Source organism: Rhea americana, unplaced genomic scaffold, assembly GCF_003343005.1.
Source record: "Rhea americana isolate MKP2758 unplaced genomic scaffold, rheAme1 scaffold_435, whole genome shotgun sequence".
Classification (NCBI taxonomy): Eukaryota; Metazoa; Chordata; class Aves; order Rheiformes; family Rheidae; genus Rhea; species Rhea americana.
This window is the reverse complement of record NW_028186574.1, coordinates 192,100-213,329: the sequence shown is the minus strand read 5'-3', so window position 1 is coordinate 213,329 and position 21,230 is coordinate 192,100. Positions and strand designations below refer to the sequence as shown.

Genomic DNA, 21,230 nt, shown 5'->3' with positions numbered 1-21,230 from the left:
CTGCCCCAGCACCCCAGGCCCTGCCTCCCCCAGTCACTCCAGTCCGCCCCACTGCCCCAGCACCCCAGGCCCTGCCTCCCCCAGTCACTCCAGTCTGCCCCATACACAGGCCCCAGCCCAGCATTTCTCCCCTCCGGGGGTCTCTGACCTCCCCCCTTCTCTTACCCCTGAGTTGCACCCCACGTCGAGCCCCAGCAGCGGACGGGCCTCAGCGGGGAACAGGCGCCGCAAGAGCCCCGGAGGCAAGAGGCTGACGCGACCCTCAGGCGGGTGGAAGCGGGAGTAATGGGGGAAGTTGCCGTAGGGGGCAGCGCCGGGCGCCAGGGCGGGAATCCTCTCACTTATGGGCGCCGCCATTTTCCCCTTCCGCCGCCGTGAGCGCCGGGCGGGAAAACGGAGAGAGGAGGCGCGTTCCGGGGGAAGAAAGGTTCCGGGGGGGGGACAGCGCATGCGCGGGCTGCGGCGGCGGGGGCGCTAGGCGGCCATGAAGGATGGCAGCCACAGGGAGCGGGGTGGGGACGAGGGACAGCGCCAGCCCCAGCCCGCGACTTTCCCGGTCTGCCTGCGATAAGTCGTTAAAAACATGAATTATTAGAGATTTTGCTTAAAAATACCCCTTCTGCGCTGGGCCTAAAAGGCCGCCGGGCACAGGCTTCCCTCCCGGAGCTAGGCCGTGGCGTTGCCATGGTGACAGCGCCCCCCCCCCCCTTCCCGCCCCAGCAGGCCGAGGCCAGGCAGCTTTTTGGGGTTTGTCTTAAGCTTTTCAGGCCCTGCTGAAACAGGAGCCGGGGAGAAGGTGAGATTTGGGGTGGGGGTGGATAGAAGGAAGCTGGAGTTCATGGTATACCAGTGACTTTTTTTTTTCTTGTTTTTTTCTTTTTTTTTTCAAGCCACAGAGTGGAAAGCAGAGGGCGCCAGGAGCTCAGAAACGCCGGGCGAATGCTTCAGGGGCAAACGTTTGTGTTTTGGCAAAAACACCCATGAAGATCGTGGCGTCACCCCTTCCCCAAGGAGCAAAATTCAGTTTCTGCCTATCCTGCTGGGAGGGTTTTAGAGGTCTCACCTGGATCCCTCTGGCTGCATTTAGAGCCCCCAAATTCCTATGCTGTTTGCAGCAGGCATGGGAAACTCTTCAATCTCCTTCTCTTCACAACATCCCTTAACACCTCAATAAGTCACCCGCTCTCCTCTTACCTCCTCTCACTGTTTCCCCCTCTCTGAGTGGCCCCATGACACTTACGGCTTCCAGTAAGCCATGCACATTTTTGCACAGTTCCTCAAGAGTCGAGTGTCAACATTTGACTGAATAATCAGCCTTTTATTCTCCTTGTGATAATTACAGGAACTGCCGTGAGGAGTAACTAATTACGCCTCTCATGCGAATGCTAACAGCCACCTCACTGTTTGTGTGGCAATACCTCGCTTCAGTTATTCTTCCACAAGCGCTGCCCCACAGTAGAGCATGAACTAGCAAACGTGCCACAATGCAAAATATTTTCTCGCTCCAGCAAAGGTGACTGTGATAACAAGGTTAAGAACATGCAGCACAATAACAACTGCAATGACCCAGGCACTACTGCCAGTTGTCAGCACTGAAACCCCAAATCTAGCAAGTTCATGGAGCATATTTCTGCAACCCTTCGCACAAATGAGTTCACGTAGCAGTAAACTAATCTTTGGAAACAATTCTCCCWCTTGCCTTTGGGCACGGCTCCTTCTGAGGAGCAGAGATCTGTTGCAACAAGATGCTGCAGTTGGGGTTTCTCTCGCCTAAGAGATCTGGTAGCCTGGACTAACCACCCTTTCATAGCTGATGGATATAGATAAGTCACCTCCTTCCAAAGTGGGCATTAATTTAGGTCAGATTAATTGGGAAAGCTTAGTGCCTCAAGTTCCTCTCTGAAGGCAATGGGGAATGTCCCTCTGAGAAGGTACCTTCCTTACAACATACCTCCCCCCTACTGTTGAATCCTGTGGCTATTTACAGCCAAGTCTAAGGAAGCACAGAGATTTCACCCCAGGGAACCCCTTATCCTTCAGCTGCCAAATATTCCATGTGTGATGCTACACTGGAACCCAGCATATATTTGCTTTATGTAGGATGTGTTCCTTAGCCATAAAGCAGCCTGGTCCTAATTAAAACTTCAGGCTATGTCACATCATCCTGTAACCTTGTTCATTTTTCCTGTTTTAAAGGGGACAAGACCTTAGCTGTGCGACCAGACCTTCCATCAGCTGCCCTTCAGTAAGGAGACYTTGCGACAAAAAGAACAGTTTTGCAACAGTTTATTAGCAATGTTCAGAGAAAATACAAAATCCTATTTACAATGAAATCATAAGAACAGCTGGACAAAAGGAGCAAGGGGATACAGAGCCAGGGTCTGGGTGATGCAGACCTCAGATAAGGACATTACACAGAAGAGAAACAGCCCTATACCTCTCATGCCCAGGGTGTCAGAGAACCCAGGAAGAACTTGCCTAGATCTGCGTTATTCAGCCTGGTGGGGACTTCCACCTCTCTGGGTGTTTACACATTACTCACTTCTTCAATACAAGTGCTTTCAGTAGAGAAAGGCTGGGACATGGCTTGGATGGGTGATGTGGAAGGGCAAGGGGCTCAGTGCAGAACAGGACCCAGGAGACATGCAAGAAGGGAGCCCTGTGGTTCTGTTGAGGGACGCGGGAGGACAGCAAGCCATCTCTGCTTGGGTGGCCTGGAGAAGGAGCCGCAAGTGCCATGCAGGTATTTCCTTACTTTGGAGCAGAAAGCCAGGAGGTAGCAACAGCTGAGTTAGCAGCAGCAGAAGACAAGTCACTCCACACCAGAAGGAAAAAGCAAGAGAACCAGAGTGGGCTGCAGACCAGTATTCTCCCCAGGACCAGAGCCAGTTGGGAGGAGTCCCAGTGTGGAGAGAAGGGGCAGCTACAGAGCTCAAGTCTGAAGCATCTTCTAGAGGACAATTTTCAGGACTTTTACTGAGTCTGAGAACTTTTCACATAACTTCAGCCATTCTTCTCCCTCAAAAGCTGGAAAGCAGAAATATCTACAGGCCTTTTGCTTTGAGTAACACAGCCTTTTACTGGGACAGAGGCTGTGCATCAGGTCTGCTAAGATCTTTAGGAAAGCACCTGCATAGGTCTGACATGAGCAGTACTTGAGCCAGGAAATTCCCTTTCTGCACTCCCATTTCATACATTCAAGGTGTCTCCCATGCTGTCTCCTCTCCCAGTTCTGGCTGCTCAGCTGTTCAAGGCAGTGGATTATGTACTTAATGCTGCCATCACCTAGTAGTTTCCTTTATCCTAGAAAGTTTTTTTGGAGCTGGGAGGCACCAGTTCTGTCGCTGCTGTCACTGCAGAGGTCAGTGCAGCCACTCAGAGTCCAAAGACAAGAAAGGCCCGGGAGGGAGCTTAGCTAGCAAAAGCATTTTCACTCTTTGCACAGTAACTTTCCTCTTCCTCTGCCCAGCTGAGGGTATTGAACACGTGTGGTGGGAGGATACAACATGTGAGGGGTAAAAGCCAGGGCAGCAGCAGAGGAGGAATGTGCAGTATGGAGCATTTTGGCATAGCCTCTCTCTAACATGCGGGGATTGCTAGAGGCAGCACAGTGACGCACTTACCCTGGCATTCCCAGAGAGATTGAAGATACGGGTTTCTATCAGCGGGAAGGATCACTTTCTAAATAAGAGCAAAAGGCCTCTTATCTCCACCTGGAGCTTTACAGTTAGAAATTAGCCAGCTGATCCCCAAACAGGGGAATGCGAGCAGGGGGAGATGGAAAGTTACCTGTGCACTCAGAGGCATCCCATGCCCTCATTGACATCCCTGTTTAGGGAAGCAGGGCTGGAAAACCACCAGAGCAAAAGGAAAAGATGATAGTGGTGTTGGCAACAGAAGTGCCCGTTTTTCCAAGCAATGGGCATTCACCTTGGCCTTAGTCTCTGCACAGTAACCACTTAGGGCCAATAATCTCTAGMAGTCAAGACACTAGCATGAAGGCATCAACATCCTTATGATTGACCACAGGATCTCCTCCCCATTTCTACAAGGGGAGGTTCCTAACTTTACAAACTCTGCAACTCAGTCTTTCATCCATTCTTTGCTATTGCTTGTCAATAATCCTCACATGAGATCACAACTCTCCCAAGTAAAGACCAACACTTTAGAGAGCACTGACATACACGTCTCCTGGGACGGGGAGACATCAGCAATCCTGCTACTCCAGGCTGGGAGGARAGAAAGCACAATCTCAGCTCCATGGCCAGATATAAAGGATACAGACAAAATCTTCCTGCATTAGGGATGTCCTCAAAGAGGCTGCATGTCCTGAACAACAGGTTCCTTTGCGCCTGGAGGACTGGTTGCTAGAAGGACATCGGAACTATAGGATCTCATGCTCAGCCTTTCCAAAGGCAGACACTATCCAGAGCATATCTCTGCAGAGGCCATGATGCTCCATGAAAAAGTGCAAGTAAAAAACAGGGGACATGCAAGAATTTTCCTAGCCTTTTCCTTTTGTCCAACTAGTTTTTCTGCCAGGATCCTAGCAAAATTCCCTGTTTCTCCTTTCTTCAATATTATTTTCCCTTTGCAGGGCTGATCACAGCGTGTCAGCATCCCACAACAGGCAGGACCCAGACGGGCAACTCTGGCAGCCTTTGGGGAAAAGATCTTTGTCTGATGCGTCCCAGTCTCTGGTCTGGTTTGATCTCAGCAGGAGCAGAGGGAGCAGAAGAGACACAACACTTAAGCCCTGCTTTACTTTCTGGGTCACAAACACTTAACAGCATATATACAAGCTGCATAAGGAACCCAGGGGCTTTGCTCAGCTGATGGAGTGGAGCCTGCTAGTGGGCCAGAAAGGGTGGTTATTTTTTCCTCTTTTCCTCTTTTTTTCTTTTTAATTTTTTTAGACATGGTTCTTGCCAGCAAAGACAAGAAACTGCCTTGCTGCATTCACTCTTGGCTGGAGCCAAAGAACTGGAGGAAGAAGGAGAAAATGTAGATTATGTCCAGATAGATATTGAGGGCTCCAAAGATGTATTCCTCTGGGCTCAGCGAGTACCGACGATTCCCCATCAGCATCTGGGTATCAAAGGCCAGGAACTGGGGGGAAAGAGGAGGAAAACCCAATAACAGTCACACGCAGCTTCAGCACAGAGGCAAGAAGCACTTAACAGGAGTTGTCCCAGTTGCTTCAGTGATCCCACAATGAAAATGCAACGACTTCTTTTATGGGCCGTAACTGCTGTTTAAAAAGCTTAGAACAATACTTTGATCATGAGTTACGACTTTCCCCTTCATTTCACTGTTGTTACTCCAACTCTGAGCCTAACTGTTCCTCCATCCCCACTTTTTTCATGCATATTGCACAGGCTCCCCTTTGCTTCATCTATCCTGAACGTGTCCTCTAGCTCAGCCCTGGAGCAATTCTTGTTCTTCCTCAGCCAGTCCCTATGACTTGTTATTCTTGTACTTTCTACAGTTCAGAAAGACCTGCCAGGTAACAGAGTGTCCTGGACCAACGTGACATTCCAGCAACACCAGAGCAAAGAAGCCAAGGAATTGCTCCTTCCTCTCACTGCATTCATTTCATTTGTCCAGACTGCCCAGTCTTGCAGGTAACCTCCGGCTGGCCTCCAGCTAGCTCAGGGACCAGCAGCCCTGAGAGCAGACCTTGCACTTGAACTAGCTGCTGAGAAACATACTGCAGACCCTGGGCAGCAGCAAGGCCTGTACAGAGCTGCTAGGAGAAGTAACCAGACCCAGAGCAAAGCTAACATCTGGCAATCACATCTGAGAGCAGGGCAGATTTTATCCATGAAGCCATCACAGCCCTGCTGCTGGGGCAAGAACCCACTGCCCAGCCAGTCTGTGCGGATATACTGCTCACAGAAGGAAGTGTGGACAGGGGCAGGTTGGTGGCCCATCTGCCAGAAAACCTGCACCTTGCTGCACRACTTGGAGCACATCTTCCCCCATGCCACCTCTATCCCCTCCGTTAACCTAGCYTGTGACAGGCACCATGACTTGAAGCTCCCCGAGCTGGCAGAGCATCTCTGCCGTTCCCTGGGCTAGCATCTCTGCCATCTACGGTCATAAATAATAAAAATTGATCTCTCAAGACAGATCATCAAGCTGAGTTGACAAGGCTGGTGCTGTCAACTGCATCAGCTGAGTTTGACTGAAGTTTACGGGGTAATTATAAAATGTTTAGCCTGCTTATGTTTTACAGAGCAGTCTTTAATTGTGAATCAGAGAAGAAATATCCGAGCTCTCTTGAAATGACTTTATTAGCTATTAAATGAAATTGCTCAACTGTTCTTATTCACAGCATGCCCAATGGGCACCRCCTTGATCCCCAAGGCAGCCCTGCTCCTGACCCCCACTTCGAGGTAACGCCAAGCATCTTCCCAGACAACTCCCACACCCAACCAGCAAGCACAGCACTGCCAGGACATGCTCCGGGAAGAGGCTCGCTGCAGGGACAGCTAGGGAGCAGTCGAAGGAATGAATCAAGTTTTTCAGTTTTGGTTAAAAGTGCTGCTGGGGTTCAGGATTTTTTTCCTGCCAGCAGTGCACCTTCCCAATGACCCTCACCCCCAAGCTGTAGCCTGTAGGTAATCTTCCTATGCGCTCATCTCCATTAACGAAGCTCATACCCGCTCCTTAGCCTTCATCCACTCTGGCCTGACTTGGTTTTGTTCACATCTGCAGCCTCATTTCATGCCCAGACTCCCTTTGAACCCTGCGGTCCTGCTTCCATTGCTGTGCCAAACCTTAACCTCTGCTTTTTCCACTCCAAAGAGGCCTTTTTGCTCCTTCTCTACAATACTTTCTACTCTTCACACCTAGTGTTGCACATACAGCATTGGTTTGCCAATCACACCATGCTCTGCTCTGACACTGTCACGTACACCAGCACCTTCTTTGGACAGAGCTGAGATCACTGCAGTAATTGCTATTCATGAGCCATTTGAGGATGTGGAGCTCTGCAATCCTGCAACTTACTCCTTCCTTCCCTGGGCACCCTTCAGGGCAAAAAGCATTTACTCCATGGTTATTCACTTATTTTTTCCTGCCTGCACATTCCCAGTCCCTATGACCAGCACTATACTTACCATAGTGAAGATAATGGCACCCAGAAGGGCATAGATCGCATGGAGCCAGTGCACCTAAAAAAGTAAATACATCAATCAGTGACTGGGAGAAAACTAGTTAATTATGACTTGACACAGAGCAGCGCTCAGCTCTGGTGTGGAGGAGTCAAATTAGGGAAAGTGTTGTAAAAGCCTTGAGCTTGCACCACTTTCAGCTCCATCCCAGTTYGATTTGTTCTTTTCATGGCAAAGAACAGGTCACTGTGCCTCAGTTTCCCCTATTTTAGTCTTTGCTTGGCTCATAAGCTTCCAGGTCAGCTTTCCTCAACAAGGCTGAGGTCTCTTCAGCAACCTCCTGGCTCTGTCCTGTTAGAAATACGTTTTGCAGCAGGCCTGGAAGGCTTGATTCACCTGGACAAGGTTGATGCCTCYGAAAAAAACACTATATGCTTCCAAGGGACAGATCCAGCTTTAATTAACACAAAACTCCAGTATCTGGTGGAGTTACAGTGGAAATTCACTGGAATTGAGGGCAAATTCATACCCTGCTTGCTGGGGCACAGTAGCGCACAGCACTACCAGAGCAGTTGCRGGAGGTGTCTACATGGACTGCAGATTCAGCCCAGAGATTGCAACCTGCCTCCTCAGATAGACACGCTAAATACAAGCTGCCTCGAGCTATGCTTATCTTGACAGGCATCAAGATATCAGAGAAGCTGTCACAATAGTTTAATGGCAGCAGCTTGGCAATGCAAGCTCATTTACCCTCACATGCACACACAAGGGGAGATGGACCTCAAACAGAGACAACCAAAAACCAAGCTACTTTGGGAAATACTGGCCTTCATGTTCACCCATCTGTTTGACTCCAGGGCTAGTAATGGGGGAGCACCTGCTGCAGATCTGGCCTTGAAAGTATGATTTCCATCCCCAGAGAGCCCAGGTGAGAGGCAAGGGGTTTGGAGGGTATTTAGAGGCTGCTGTGAGCAAAGCCAGGTGCTGCTGTCTCCAGCACAAGCAAGCATTCAGGGAGATTAATGGAGGCTGTGCAGCCCCGTACTTTCCCTCTTATCAAGATCTTCCAGGGTCTGTCAGGCTCTTGCTTGAATGATGATTTGCCTAATGAAAAGCTCTTACATCAARAACAGGCCCTCCACTGCTACACCAAACCATTGGGTAGTCACAAGCTGCTCCAGGATTTCAGCAGGGAACAGCCAAGCTGTGACTGTGACCAGGTCCAAGCCAAGAGCAGGGAGGCAAAGTGAAGAGAGGCTGCCCAAGGCGGCTGAAGGGACTGAACCCATGGAAGTGGGACTGGCAGTGGCTAGAGGTGTGACAAGGCAGTCACTCCTGATCAGAGCGCTGTTTTGTACTGGAGAGCCAGGCACTCTAAAGTGCTCACCACTGTTTTACTGGAGGGAAAACTGTAGGCAGATGCCACCACTGTGAGGTCCTAACAGGAACAGAAGTTAACTTTAAGCCCAGGCCAGTGYTTCATCCTACAAACCAACCTGATTGCAGAATGACCAGGAATCAGGCATCATTTCCCCTGATGCTTTTGCATGTTTCAAGAAAGCAGACTGGGACACTCCTATCTTGAGCCAACCCCTGGAGTTTGCCTGCTTGAGGCTGATGTTTGGCTCCTTGTGCTGGAACTGGTTGCACTTGGCAAGGAAGGAGGGATGTGGGTTGTTACTCACATATTGGTAGGGTAGTATCACAGCCAGAATGATGCCGCCGAAGAAGAGCACCATAAGCATCACGAAGAGGACGCCCTGGTAGGAGGTGAAGTCAAACTGCGGAGGTAAAGAGCRCCACGTTACGAGTGCAGAGTGCTGCGGCGGAGGAGCTTGCCAGCATCACACCCATCTTGCTGTCAGATGGTGATTGGACCCAAGATGCAGRTGGAGCAATAACCCGACACCCATCATACGGCAAACACCCAAGCATTCTCCATCACCCCGTTATTGCCTAAGACAATAACCCAGTACCCACTGCAGCCCTTATACAGAAGTCCAACATACTCACTTGTGCCAGTATATTTTGTATCATCTTTCAGGACCTCCTGCACCCAAATCTGATACTCCAAAACCCAGCTTACCCCGTATGTTGGCATCTTCCAATCCCATCTTTATCCCAACATATTCACCCAGCACTTGTCATAACYTTCCTATATGCTTCACTTTTTGTCCCAGCATCCCTCAAATTGCTCCCATACTCAGAGCCCTATGGTCCTGCTCCATAACACCTCAACTCCCAGCATTATCTGACCCTGTTCCCTGCCCACAAAAGGTGCCTTTTCCAGAGGGACTAATCAGCACACACCCACCTTGGTCTGGAAGCTGAAGATGGTGACAGAAAGACACACCAGGGCTGTGATCCCCAGACACAGGAGGACTGACTTGGTATTGTAATAGCTGCAAAATTAACAGCAAAGCCACATTTCTAACAACTCCCACAGAGCCAGAAGGGATAAAAGACAGTCAGAAGCTCAGTGGAGACATAGGAAAAGTGGGAGTCTTGGGGGCAGAAGCTGTCCTGACCTTACCAATGTTCCTGCTTAATGTCAAAAGAGAAGGGAAGACTGAATACACAGAAAGATTAGATTGGCTTTTCTCCTGCTTTAAATAGAAGAGGGTGAGCAGCAGGGCATGTCTACACCTCTTGGGAACTCACGAGCAGCTAAGATGGGAATTTATCATAAAAATCTATCTGTCCACAAGCATATGGAGAGGAGGAGGATTCAACCTGGGAGRTAATAAAAATAAAATGACAAATGCCATTGCAGCACAATGAGAAAACAGAAAGCTCTGTTGCACTATCAATGTGCTCATAACGTGGAGGCTTGAATCTCAAAATTAACTGCAAAAAAAGTATGGAGAAATCTGAACAAGTACAGACTGCAGGCTTAGGTTCTAGTTTTCAGTGGGTCCAACTACCAACTTCAGTGGGTTACAGCACTAGGTTCAGCTCTAAGAAAACCCRGGTCTCCACTCTTCCCTTCAGTTTTATTAGTGATATCACTGGTATTCTCTCTTAGTTGCCAAGGCCACCACTTTTTGTCCCCAGTAGGTGGCCATTAACACCCACTGGCTCATCTGCCTCATCACCAGAGACTCACGTGAATCAGGGCTGATCTTGTGAGCAGACTGAGATGATTTACTTGTGAGAGCACAAGTAAAAGGATGCAAAGCCACAGACTACAAAAAGAAACTGCTGGAGGTGCCACCATAGCTCTTACAGAGCATCTTTAAAAGGTGTTTCCAAAGGGAAGGTCAGGCTTCCTGTGGCTGCTGGAACAGCTCCAAAGGGATCAAGCAGCCCAAATATTTCAGAAGTGAGAAATTGTTTTTCAGAGGAAGAGCCAGGACAAAGGCCCAGAAGAACTCCAGGGACCACGTATACAACCTACCTGGAGAGCATCCCGGTGAGATAAGCCATGGAGAGAGTCTGGGAGGGAAAGAGAATCTCTTTACTCTTGCATTCATGTCCCAGGGACAAACACTCAGCAGATGAAATATTTCTAATGGCAGTGACAAGGATAACCATAAGGACAGYGAAACCTCTTAAACCAACACCCAAGAGATGCAATTTTTGCGTAGTTTTTGATACTAGACTGACTAATGTCCATAGGGCAGGCCACAACTCAAGAGTTACTCCCCCTCCCCCAGTCCCCACTTCTCCATCCCTCTGCCCCTCCTACGCAGGGTCCCAGCTCCTAACCCCTCACCAGACTCCACAGGCACTGGTTTTAAACAGAGGCTCTCTTTTCTGCTTATCGCTTTCTAGTTCAATTACAGTTCCTTGGCCCAAGTGCAGGGCAATTACAGGATGAAATTCCTGCTTTCTGCAGGAATTCAGAGCAGACAATAGCCTCTCCTGCCCGGAGCCATTGCAAAACCCGTGCTGGTTGGAGGGGCACGGCAGACACTGTCCAGATGTACCACTTACAAAGATGCTCAGCAAGATCAGATTCCATGGGAAATACCTCCTGCAAGTTAAGAAACAGAGGCCGGTCAGCTCTGCGACACAAGGGGCAGTGGTGCTTAGCAGCACTGCACAACCGCTTGCATAACAGGTGTCGTATAATTAATGGTCTGTGCGTCGTAYGGCAGGGGTGCTGCAAACAGACAGTCGTTCTGCTGGGAACAAGAGTGTATTCAGGCTGCTCCTGGGCCAAGATGGCAAACATCTCCCTGATACCCCAACGAAGCAGCCAGGAACCCCCTGCTCTGGGGAGAGCAGAGATGATTCTCCACAGKATCTAATAACAAGCATTTGGAGCTGTATAGCAATTTGGGCTGCACCAGCTTTGCTCTTCCAGTTGCAATTTTACTTCAGCTTTTACAGCTGTGTTGCAGCAGCCCACAACTGTCAGGCCTGAAAATACAGGCCTACATGACCGTGCTTTAACATGATCCATTCCCATGCAACATGTTAGCAATGCTTGAGGCAAGAGCAAAGCATTCATCTTTCATTTCACTGGGTTGTTTAAAACAAAACATTTTACCTGGGTCCAGAGCAGCAAGCCAGAATCAAGTAGGTCACAAAGAAAACAGCACTTCCGGGAAGAGAAAAAAGACAGATTAGGGAGGAAAACCCCAGCACTGTGTGTTGATGTTTGTAAAACTTGTCCATCTGACAAGTTTTACTGTTCCAGGACACTGCTTATGCGTGTTCTACACCAAAAAGTCAGTGTTGGGTAGGAAGCAAAGCTGTAACTGCCCCTTGCCGAAGCTGTTTTGCTGCCTGCAGCTGCCAAATTTGCTTATGCTAGTTCCCCACTGCCACCCCCAGTTTGGGCAGCACTGCCATCCTGGAACAACCTGAAGGAAGGTTTTGGAGCAGAGCAAGGGTAGCGTTCAAATCCAGAATATATAGGGCAGCCAAAGGTGTTGTAGACACCTTCTCAGTGCATGAATCACACGTCCACAGCCAGTGTCTCCACTACATCAGAAAGGACTTGGACCATTCCAGACTATGCCCTCATTTTCAGTCTCTTCCTGCYTCAGTGAGCTCTCAAGGTGTCCCGCTGGGATTTCAGCAGAAATGAAAGATTAACAGTGCTAGAAGTGCTTAAGTGACTTGTCTGAGGCCAGAGCAAAATCCTGCATCTGARAAGGAAACTGGTCCCATGCTAACTGCAACAGCCCACAAGGAAGAGTTCAACAGCAAAAGGATCCTCTAAAGACAGAGACCCACAGACCCAAGCCTAATATGTTGTTGCACAAGCCATCCGCAGGTCATAGGGAAGTTATTTATCTCGCATGACTTGACCCTTCAGTCAAGCAAAAACCCAGCAGCTGAGGAATCGTCTCCCTCTGCCCCAAACATCACGTTTTTCTATGGCACCCATGGGTTACAGCACAGTGGGAACCTGCTTACCTGCTTTCACCCAGCGCCTGGGGCTGAAAGCAGCTTCCAAGCATGCTGATGGCAGCCCGATAGCCAGTCACCTCAGGTCTAATAAATGAACATGACGGCAAAACCCACGGGCCGTGATAAACACACCAGAGATAAACCTAAGCATTGCTCTCCCACGGGGAAACCAGGAAAGCTAGAGTGGACACGGCTGAACAGATGGAAAAGCAGCATATAGAGAACAGCGACCCACTGCATTTGTCCATCGCCTTTCCTCCCTCTCCACGTTACTTTATTTCCTCTGAGCCCAAGCTATCACTCCAGTGGTAGGAARCCAWCCTGGTACATCCACTTTTATTTTACAGAGGCATATACAGATTTAGGGTCTCCATGCATGAAGAATATCCAGACTCAGATCAAGACAAGCCACTAAGGATAGTTGGGGACAGAGGGAATGGTTGGATTGGCAGGAGGTGAAAGGACAGAGGCACAAAAATTAAGTCCAGAGTCCACCTCCAACTGGCCCAAGACATGTTTTTTCCTAMTGAAGGATGGAAAGAGAAACACATGCTAACTGGCTGGTAAGCCACAAGACAYGAGCCCAGAGGTGAAAGCATAGACCTGATCAGAGCTTGATCTTGTCTTCCAAAAAGCCCTGTGAGACAACRATGTTTCTCCAATCTACCAGCTGGCCAAGGAGGAGACCATATTATCTTCCTTTAAGGTCATAAAAAGGCATGTTGGTGCYGGGTTCCTTCTATTAGTGCTATTTTGATTCTTTTTTTTTTGAGTTATATAAGCTGGTGTCTCATCTCCGGGCCTGGACACATTTCATGATTTGGGTGTGAACTAATTAAAGCCAGATTTCAGAGCCTCCTTCACAGTCAATTGCATTGTGCACTCTGCCTGCTTAATTAGCAGCACTAACGCTTGCAGCATCCAAGAATTAGCACAACTGCAAATATCTTAACACAGAGGCATAGCTTAAGCTACCTYCTCACTGACCTTTCAGACCAAACATGCCTAACGAACAGGATCCCAGGTTCTGGGCACAAAGCAGCTCCGTAATGATGATTCGGGTAGGTCAGCTGCATCCAGACAGGTCCAGAAACACTRTAATACCTCCAAATGCTTCCCCCTCCCTCTTAACACTGCCTACATCCTTCTTCACGTGTCTGTTTATCAAGGTATGTGGTGTAAACCCAGGCAAGCTCCTTGATTTCGATGGGGTAGCCCCCAGATTAAGCCTTAAAGGTATACTAAGCATCCTCTCAACTCTCACACCTGGATTTCTGCACTGTTTTCCTGGTTTTACTTTGTTCGTTCTGTAAGCAATACTCACATCTTTACTACACTCCTGTTTGTAGAGTGGCAAGCCATCAGTATTCAGATGTCTGTATCTTGTACCTCGGACTCATTTCCATCTTTGTTCTCAAAGATATCCATAAACTTTTCCACTTCACCCACACCCACACCCACTGGAGCAATTCCTCACGTGCAGGATGCAGACACGTTTGGAAAATGGCCCCGTATCACTATAGACACATCCAGAGCCATTTGGCACGTGCACGGCCGTAGGAGAGGACACGGATACTCACTAGGACGCCCAGTACCAGGCAGGGTTCATCTGAATGTACCCTTTGACCGGCTCACTGCAAGACAGGAAGAAAGAGGGGCACTGAGAGAGCAGAAACTGCCAATCACTGCACAAATCACTGCTGAATTAAACCCGGGAGCGTGTATGGGGTGGCACAGCATGGGACGTGGGGAGGCAAGTCAACGCCACAGCAGAATTTGCCCAGCAGGCTGACTGACTGAAAGAAATTCAACCTGTCAAATAGGAAAGATGGCCCTGCTGTTATCGATTACACAGTCAGCCTTGCTCAGGGGAGCAGCCGCTGCCTTCCTAAAGTGATTAAGGAGCTGAAATCCTCAAACTGACAGCGGTTCATTATTTATTCTAGCTGCAATTTGATCCGCACATGCCCAAAGTGCTCAGTCATCCGAGCTGGAGAAAGCCCGCTGCTCGAGCTCAGGGTATCTGCTGCTGTGAAGGCAGGTAACCCGGTCCCGAAAGCCGAGGGAGCCAGGTGTCTGATGGCCTTGATAACTCCCAAAGGAAAAATACTGGCTATTGCTGATGCCTAAGGGAGCCGTATCCAACGGACCGGAGCCTGTTAACACCCTAGAGATGGTGCCTAGCTATGAAGCAGCAGTTAATACCCAAGGGAGAATAACGCAGGTCCAGAAGGGATGATGCACCAGCTGGGACATGCAGGAACGGCAGCTGGGCACCAGAGGGACCGAATGACCTCTCAGGGTCCCTTAGTCTTACTTTCTATTAAAGCACGTTAGAAAGATTTTTAGGTAACTGAGTAACAGACAACGCCCCTGAGTAAGAGTTGCATAGCAGCAGGTCATGCAGAGGACACCAAAGAGAACATTACTGCTGGACAAAAGACCTACCAGAAGGTGAAGAAAGCCACGATAACAACTGTGACCAAGAGCTGGACCATCAGGATGGCATAAACCTGAAAAGAGGCAGCATGGCAGTGTGGGAAACGTGCAGAGCAGACCAGCAGCCTTCCCTCCCCACTTCCCACTCGGCTCGGAGCAACTCCATGGTCCGGAGGAGCCAGCAAAGCTCCATCCATTTCGGGAGTGGGATGTTAAATACACCTGGCCTGCAGCCTTGCCCTTTCGAGAGCAGAGCTGGGTGTTCCCCCTTGGCCGGCACAGACATACCCCTTGCACCATACCTTCCTGATGAACACCCTGCGCACATTCCTGTCATCCCAGCTGAAGGTCGTGAGCATCTCCGTGTCGCCTGGGTACCCACCACTGCCATAGCTGGGGCTYGTACCTGAAGCAGAAGACAGGCAAGTCAGCTCCCTCCCCAAGCCTTCCCCGGGCAAGCTGGGATAACCCACCACCAAGAGATTACAGTTCAGGAGGCCCAAATCTCAGGATTTTCCTGTTGTATCACAAAACCCAGGGAGACGTGTCCTCCAGACATGCTGAAATGCACTTGGCTTCCCTCCCGCTCCTACATCTTATTAGGAGCACCTCTGAGAACAGATAGAGGTGGAAAATGCTTCTGCAAAGGGCCACATGACCGAGATACCAAGGTCAGTTCCTCTCYACCGAACCTTTAATGACAACGCAATCATGTTCTCACTCACCTTTCACTGAACATTCAAAGATCCCCAAGAGGAGCCGAGATCTGRCTATTCCCCTTGGGAGCCCTGCTGCAGGAGGATTCCCCTGCTGCTCCACAATTGCCTGAGCTTAGCCCATGTGCATCATTTATTACGTTAATGGTGTTGTGCCCTCTCCCCTGAGGAAAGATCACTTCAGCTTTTCAATGAGGTCCACCCCACATCTGTTTTCTACACAAGGAGTCAGAACAGTTTAGCAAACAAGGGGAAAACAACTTGATGCAGCTGCCCAGAGTCTTCTTCCCAAGTTACAGCACCACACAAAGTGAGAAACCAGCCAGGGTTTTTTTAAGGGTTTTTTAATACCAGTTCTCCTTGCTGGCATTTCCCTGCAGACCGAGGAGGAGGAAGGCTGCAGAAAGCATTATTTGCTCTAGGCTGCAGGGAGGTGGAGAGAAAACACCTGGAAACTTCTACCATCCCCAGGAAAGAGCAGGAGGGGACAACTGTGACAGCCAGGGCTGAAGGCAGCAGGGAATGTCACAGGGCAGGAAGGGCTGAGAGGAGAAACCCAAGGAGGCAGCTCCTACCAGCTGAGATCAGCTGCCCAAATGAGACGAGCATCAGCCCTGAACCTCACAGCTTGAAAGAGCAATGAAACCGCAGCTGTCTTTGCGCATGGGCCTCCCATGCGATTTGTCTCTCTTGCAAACATCACTTTGTGCTGCTAAGTCTCCCCGACCGGGTTTCCTATAGAAACAAGGCTGGTGCAATCGCACCAGCTGTGCGGTCACATCCCTGCCTGCTCGATGCTTCCCTCCCTGCCTTCACAAAGCCTTTTAACCAATTTGAACACAGGGGTGGAGGCATCGGTGATGCTCAGACCCATCAGGCAGGTAGGGGGAAGGCCCTCTAACCCAGCGGGCAGGCCGTGACGCAGGCACCAAAGCCAAATTCAAATCCCAAGTCCAAGACTTCCTCCGTTTTACCAGTTCAAGGGCACTTGCTTTTATTGCCGAAGCTTCATCTCAAAGATGCACCTAGCAGGAAATAAATCCCTCGTGCTCTTGTGCCTAATAAGTCTCCTGTGCCTACTTCTACACCCCAGGGGGGACAAATGCCTGCGCCGCTTCCTCTCCGCATTTCTGGGAGATCCCGTCATCACTGGCACGGGACCGAGAACACCCGAGGCTCGTGTCTTCAGGGACAGTTCAGTGCCTCCTGCGTCAAAGCAATCAAGGTGTCTAAACACCAAATTAGGTACCTAAATGCCTCCGAGGAATGGAGCAGGTTTTCCTTCCCCGAGGCTAACGTCCCTGGCACTCCTGTCGCCTCCCACCCACGGCCGTGCTATTTCTGTCCCGACGGGGAGCTCGGTGCCAGCACCCCTCTCCGACGACAGCACGTGCTGTCTTGCTGCCACGTTTCAAGAAAGCAACCTGAAACACGCGTCCCTTCCCTCCAGCTACTCCCAGCATCACACGCGCCGGCGGACACGGCCCCGTGGCRCGTCCCCCCGGGCGCCCAGCTGGCTGCGAGGCCGCACGGCAGCGCGGCACGGGGCAGGGGGAACCGGAGGAAGACAGCGGAAGGGATCGATGCGTGACACGGAGCGCAGCCGAGGGGAGGAAATGCTGCCAGGCTTGTTAGGGCAGTGGGCAAGAGATGATGCATCACCTCGGCAAGTCCTTGGGGACACAAATTCCCAGCGTCCCAACCCCTTTGGGCTTTACTCATCCTAATTCACCTGGCGATTAGAAAGACCCAAGCGGCTGCTGCGGCAAGCTGGGAGGTTGTTTAGCCCTTCTGTTTCTGACCCCTATAGGCAAGCAAGAAAAAAAGCCTGCAAAACCATCAGAGCATGCAAATATCTGAGGGGATGGCATGCTCCGTTTCCCAAACCTCTCCATCCCCGCAGCTGCGACCGTCGCCGCTGGCTGGAGCAGGCAGCCTGCAAAGGACGARGACCCAAGGATTCCTCAACCCCCCGGTTCCCTCCAGGACTTCGTGGTTCAGGCCGTGCCGGCAGAGCCATCGCTCGCGCGCCCRCTCTCTCCGGCCGACGGCCGCCTCGCAGAGCCCCCGGGCTCGCCCCCGCGCCGCGGCACAGCCGGGCCTCTGTGCGCTTGTCCCAGCCCCGAGCCCAGGCTGCACGTGGTTCCCRGGGAAAGAAAAGCCGTTTGTTTGCCGAGGAGTCAGCCGCGCTCGTGGCCACGTGGCCCCGCTCTAGAATMGTTCAGCCTTGGAGCCCAGCAACATTTTAAGCTCTGCCAGCTCTGGCTCGGAGCAGCCAGACATCACTGACGCTGCTACGCTGATTTTTGCTGCTTCAGCGGTTTCTCTGAAAGCCGGGGGCAAGCAGGAGCAAGGAGGGGGGCGGCTGCCCAGGAGCGCTTTGCTCGGGCCTCTCGCAGCCCCGGGAGGTGGCATTGCTTAGCAGACCGAGCTGCGAGCCGGGGTTTTCTCTTCCCGGCACTGCAGAGCAGCCGAGTGGTTAGAGGAAGGGGGCAGACCGCTGGGCACCTAGTCCCACGTTTGGAAAGCAGTGTGCTGCAGTGCTTGGGGGAGCTGGCTTATATATGTRTATATATATATATTTTATATATATACATACATATTTATGGCTAACAGCCCTAGCTCTAGGGTGGGCTCTACCATGGGCCAAATAGTACTACATCCTCGAGCCCGGCAAGATCCCTGCTCCCCTTCCGCAAGGCGCTAGGTGTGGGTCCGGCCACCTGCAGACTCACTAGGGTCCACGTAAGCCCAGCTGGGATGGAGCGGCACCGACGGAGGAGGAGGGTAGGCGCCAGACTTCATCCCCTCTCCTGCCGTCGCCTCCTCGTAGGTCGGAGGGGCCGGCGGTGCAGCGGCACCATCCTTCTTCTCCCCTTGCCCCTCGGCGTTGGGAGGTTTGTTGTTCACAGAGAGCTGCGTGGAAAGGAGAAGGGGGGGAAGAAATTAGAATGTAAAAAGGGTGCAGAAACAGTCCTGCAGCAGGAACAAGAAGCAACGGGCACAAACTGAAACACAGGAYGTTCCACCTGAATATAAGGAAAAACTTCTTCACTGTGAGAGTGACAGAGCACGGGAATGGGTTGCCCAGAGGGGTTGTGGAGTCTCCTTCTCTGGAGATATTCAAAACCCGCTTGGACGCGACCCTGTCCGACATGCTGTAGGTGACCCTGCTTGAGCAGGGGGGGCTGGATGATCTCCAGAGGTCCCTGCCAACCTCAACCATTCTGTGAAGCTGGCAGGACACGTGCAGAGGCCTTTCAGCGTCCTCATTTCTGAATTTCCCTTGAAAAGAATTTCCTAGGAGGATATTCRAATGCATAAACTTGCCGAAGGTTTCAGACTACAAAACCCCAGCTTCTCCTTGGGAACATAACCCAAACAACCTCCCAGCAATCTCTGACCTCTTGGGAGAAGTTAGAGACTGGTGTCCTTTCCCCTCTGCAAGGGGGGGCCAGCCCAGCATCAGAGTCCCCACCAGTCACAGGGATGGAGGAGATACCCGAGGAGATGCTGGATGGTTGGTACCACCCGCATCTGGGCAGCCTCTGGCATCGTCGTTATGGCAACGGCACACTGCGCCGGCAGAGGATGCACAAACCCCTTCTGGGCTCCGAAAATTGGAGAATATCAAAATGCGGAGCTCCTTGGATGGGGAAGGAGGTGGCCGGGGCAGGTGCCAAGCGCTCCGACCACACCGATGGGAAAGTACAAGCACCACGTTAAGGTCGACAGCCCCTCGAATGCAGGGAATTAACGTCCAACGACAGAGCCAAGCTCCACATCCAGGATAAAAACAGCCCCCAACCTTATTACACAACCATCCATCCCCTCCTCTGCCAAAACACCTCCGTGCTGCAGCGGCCACTGTGCACCCGGCCGGGCTGGGCACGGGTACCCGGCTCCCGCCCCTGCATCGATACCCCCTGCTCCTTTCCTTCCTTAAATCCCCCCGTTTCTCCCCCAGCTGTGCAGTTATATAAGCGGGACGACTCGTGAGCCCAACCCTGCCCTCCCACCTACCTTTCCCTGGGTCATGCTGCCGCCCGGGCGCCGGGGGGGAYGCGAGCGGGGACGGCGAGGGCCGCAGCGGCAGGTCCTTCCCGCCCCGCTCYCCGGGGCGTCTGGGCTCCGGCCGCAGCCTGCGCCGATGCCTTCGCGTTCTAGCAACGTCCACGGAGCGACGAGCGCCGCGCTCGGAGGCAGGACCGTACCATTCCCAGCCTGCAGGACAGGGGGACGCCGGGAAAAGAAGCGGCTCCGAAGGAGCCAGGCGGCCCCCCAGCAGCGGCGGGGCCGCGCCGCGGCTTCGGGGAGGCAGCCGCAAGGCGCCGCGGGGTGGAAAGCTGCCAGCGGGCAGGGAGCGGGATGCCGAGCTCCGGGCTGGAATTGCAGAAGCGGGGTGGGATGGGTGTGGAGTGGGTGAAGGATGCTCTCCCGCAGCATCCCTCCGCTGCGGCACGTCGGAGGCCAGGGAGCGACGGCTCCCCGCGGCGCCCGGCTGCAGTCGCGCACGCAGCCGCCGGCGCGGAGAGACCGTCCGCGGGGGCCGAGCCGCGCTTGGGGGCTGCAGCGCAGAGCAAGGCCCGAGCCAAGCTCTCCAAGGSGAGAGCGGCTCCCGCTCCCCTCCGGAGCCTTTCCAGGCTTTGCACGGAGTAGAACAGAAAGGAAAAGGTTTAATCCTGCTGGAGGGACTCAGCTCAGCTACGGCTCTGGGGCACCRGGAGGGCTCGTACGGAGGAAGATCGAAAAGCAACAGCCAGGGAATCGGCCCTCCTTAATYCGGAGCCACAAAGGGGAGAGCTGGACAGGGGACCCAGCTCCAAGCCTGGAGCACGTCCGAGGAGGTGGCAGGGACACCAGATAAATGAGTTTTTTCTCCCTGCAATAGGGCATAGGAGGAAAAAAGTCGCAAGGGCTGAGGGAGATGGAGGCACCTCCGCTTCCTCCTGGCAACTGGGGCAGCAGGAGGGGGCAAATTTGTCCCATCACACATTTCGGTGCTTCACGTGGACAGAGAAATTTGCACAGAAAGGAAAAGGACAAGGCAAACAACACCTGCACAACACACCCTCAACGCAAACAAGCMGAAAAGTCCCACTTTCCGCTATGGTGCCAGTTGTAAGCACCTCCTGAGAGGGCCAACACAAACTCAAACAATGCCCAGCCCGTGATTAATTATCGCAAACATTATAATCAGTGCAGGTAGAAACCTCACCCAAAATTCATCCTCAAGACACTGACATCCCTGAGACCTCCCATATGTGCTTTGGGAGACCTCAGGGATAAACCAGGGATGCAGAACCGATCGTTACTGAGTTGTTCGTGGTGGTGCCCAGGAGCATCGGACCATGTGGAGGACGCTCCACGCTACTAGTCCTACACCCACAGAGCAGGTTTCTGAGCAATCCTCATCTTCATCCTAGTAGTGCTCCCTACAGCATGGGGGATCCTGTCGTCTTCTCCCACTCCAGGACAGGCTTGGGATGGATGAGAGGTGTTGGCAGAGCAGTCTTAAACTGTATTCCTGCCAAATCCAAGCACAATCTCAGGCAGTGGTGGGACTACAACTCAAGCTAGGAGACGTGACCCA

General features: G+C 51.8%; 2 protein-coding genes across 2 annotated transcripts in view; both read right to left on the bottom strand.

Annotated features, from left to right (window-relative positions):
- The window catches only part of BCDIN3D (BCDIN3 domain containing RNA methyltransferase), a 3,411-nt gene extending 3,048 nt beyond the window's left edge, over positions 1 to 363 (bottom strand). The window contains exon 1 of the mRNA XM_085315699.1: positions 166 to 363. Within this exon, the coding sequence (XP_085171825.1) occupies positions 166 to 357 (192 nt within the window). The 5' untranslated portion in view covers positions 358 to 363. The remainder of the gene's footprint in view (positions 1 to 165) is intronic.
- Positions 364 to 2,279: 1,916 nt separating this feature from the next.
- Positions 2,280 to 19,782, bottom strand: FAIM2 (Fas apoptotic inhibitory molecule 2). Its single transcript, XM_085315697.1, has 12 exons — positions 19,661 to 19,782; positions 18,373 to 18,553; positions 15,224 to 15,327; positions 14,931 to 14,995; positions 14,063 to 14,116; positions 11,614 to 11,664; positions 11,055 to 11,094; positions 10,516 to 10,553; positions 9,433 to 9,520; positions 8,804 to 8,899; positions 7,125 to 7,178; positions 2,280 to 5,109 (listed from the first exon to the last, which is right to left on the bottom strand). The coding sequence occupies exons 1-12, from the start codon at positions 19,673 to 19,675 to the stop codon at positions 4,960 to 4,962; spliced, it is 936 nt and encodes a 311-aa protein (XP_085171823.1). The 5' UTR covers positions 19,676 to 19,782; the 3' UTR covers positions 2,280 to 4,959.
- Positions 19,783 to 21,230: the final 1,448 nt, after the last annotated feature.